Source organism: Chaetura pelagica, unplaced genomic scaffold, assembly GCF_000747805.2.
Source record: "Chaetura pelagica isolate M959 unplaced genomic scaffold, ChaPel_1.0 scaffold509, whole genome shotgun sequence".
Classification (NCBI taxonomy): domain Eukaryota; kingdom Metazoa; phylum Chordata; class Aves; order Apodiformes; family Apodidae; genus Chaetura; species Chaetura pelagica.
In genome coordinates this window covers 67,686-69,644 of record NW_009954413.1, presented here as the reverse complement: position 1 = coordinate 69,644, position 1,959 = coordinate 67,686, and the positions used below count along the sequence as shown (strand labels likewise).

The 1,959-nt window shown below is 43.1% G+C and overlaps 1 protein-coding gene across 1 annotated transcript in view; it reads right to left on the bottom strand.

Moving 5' to 3' along the window:
* Window positions 1-450: 450 nt before the first annotated feature.
* The window catches only part of LOC104394766 (myosin-3-like), a gene marked incomplete at its 3' end in the record, with an annotated part of 5,256 nt that continues 3,747 nt past the window's right edge, over window positions 451-1,959 (bottom strand). Inside the window, exons 10-13 of the mRNA XM_010004402.1 lie at window positions 1,910-1,954; window positions 1,581-1,751; window positions 673-982; window positions 451-521 (exon numbers count right to left, since the gene is read on the bottom strand). Of these exons, the coding sequence (XP_010002704.1) occupies window positions 451-521; window positions 673-982; window positions 1,581-1,751; window positions 1,910-1,954 (597 nt within the window). The remainder of the gene's footprint in view (window positions 522-672; window positions 983-1,580; window positions 1,752-1,909; window positions 1,955-1,959) is intronic.

Here is a 1,959-nt window from a genome sequence, read left to right as displayed (position 1 = left end):
GCATCAACAGCTGAAAGATCTGCATCGTTGCAGCTGCATATATTTCATTTATGGAAAGGAGTTAATACATTGTCAGATTGAAACTAGACTGAAAATCTTACATATTAATGCATAAAATCATATACTTTCCTCTATCCTTTTTGTTAAAAGGAAATATACTTTGTTTACAGTGTCATTGTAATTAATTATTTACAGAAACTGGGAAATACTTCATTTGATACCCTGAAACTCCTGGCTTGAAAATCATTAACAATTTCCTATGAACTGCTGCAATACTTATGAATCATGCATGATAGAAATTATTGGAAATAAGTCCTAAATATCTGCATGATTAGTTATCCTGAACTCTGTGCATAAGCTGAAAGAAATCAACCTCTTTCATTACCGTACTTAGCTTTCAAAATAGAGGTGCATGAAAAAGGGCCTGAAAGTAAGGAAACTGGTACATACCCGGAAGAGAGCTGAGACAGTCTGGAAAGAAGAACCCTTCTTCTTGCCACCCTTCTTGCCACCACCAGCATCTGCAAATGAAAAAAAAGGAAAAAGTTTTAAAATGCAGATGTTACTTATTGGAGACTACAGAGCACAGAACAGCTTTAAATGTTTGGGGTTTGTTTCTTTAGTTCTGTATCATCATTGTCCTACACTGAAAATAGTTTTCACAGAGCTGACCTGCATCTGCTCCACCATAGAGTTGGCAAAGAAAGGCCAGTGTCTTCAGAGATGATTTCTGGTACAACCCAATGACAGTTTCATTCAGAGGGTCCTTGTTCTTCTCCAGCCAGCCAGTGATGTTGTAGTCCACTGTGCCAGCATAGTGCACCAGGGAGAAGTGGGCCTCAGCCTTGCCTTTGGCAGGTTTGGGCTTCTGGAAGTTGTTGGACTTGCCCAGATGTTGGTCATAGAGCTTGTTCTTGAAAGAGGTGTCAGTTGCCTTGGGGAACATGCACTCCTCTTCCAGGATGGAGAAGATGCCCATGGGCTGGAAGGTATCACAAGAAGTGACAGAGGAGAGTTACAATGATGTGAAGCATCTGGTATGAACATCAAAGGCTGAATCATGGCCTATGTTAGTCAGGAGCTGTTCTCAGCCAGGGAGGCTTATTTCTGCCTTCCCTTCCTGCAGCCTGTCTTCATGGAACTGGCAAGAACATCTCTGTGGCTCCAGTTGGAATTCGGAGCAGAAGTTGGGCGACACATTTTAAACAGGAAAACAATTGGGGAAGTAGCTTCAAGAGGCCCAATTGTTTTGGGCTATCAGGCAAGATGATATTTACTACCCAGATTTGTATGTGGAGTCTTCAGAGAAAAAAGGAAAGGAGCCTGACTCCCTTTGCTTTAACAAAGTCTGTAGGTGGGAGTGCAAGCTACATTTCCATGCTTGAAGACCAGGAAATGCGGGATGGGTGACACAGATTTGCATTCCTAATTTCTCCTTCACAGGCTACAATAAATTTCAGAGGAAAATATTTTGTTTCGCTTGCACTGAATATCTGTCTGTGAGTTGTTTCTGAGCTGAATCTGGACCAGAAACATCACAGAACTCTCAAGTTCGTCATACCCCTGTATGGAAAAGGTACCTTCTCAATGAGCTCAATGCAGGCAGCCAGGTCCATCCCAAAGTCAATGAACTCCCATTCAATTCCCTCCTTCTTGTACTCCTCCTGCTCCAGCACGAACATGTGGTGGTTGAAGAACTGTTGCAGTTTCTCGTTGGTGAAGTTGATGCACAGCTGCTCAAAGCTGTTGAACTGTCCAAAGCAAGGAGAGGTACACTGGTTCTCAAGGTGGGGCACACCACAGGGTTTTGATAGCACTTCTGAATCTTCTTGAAAATAATTCTATCGCTGTGTCCCCTTGACCCCTCCTGACCCTCCCTTGGCTACGGTGCCAAACCCTTGCTCCTTACATCAAAGATCTCAAAGCCAGCAATGTCCAGGACACCAATGAAGTACTGTC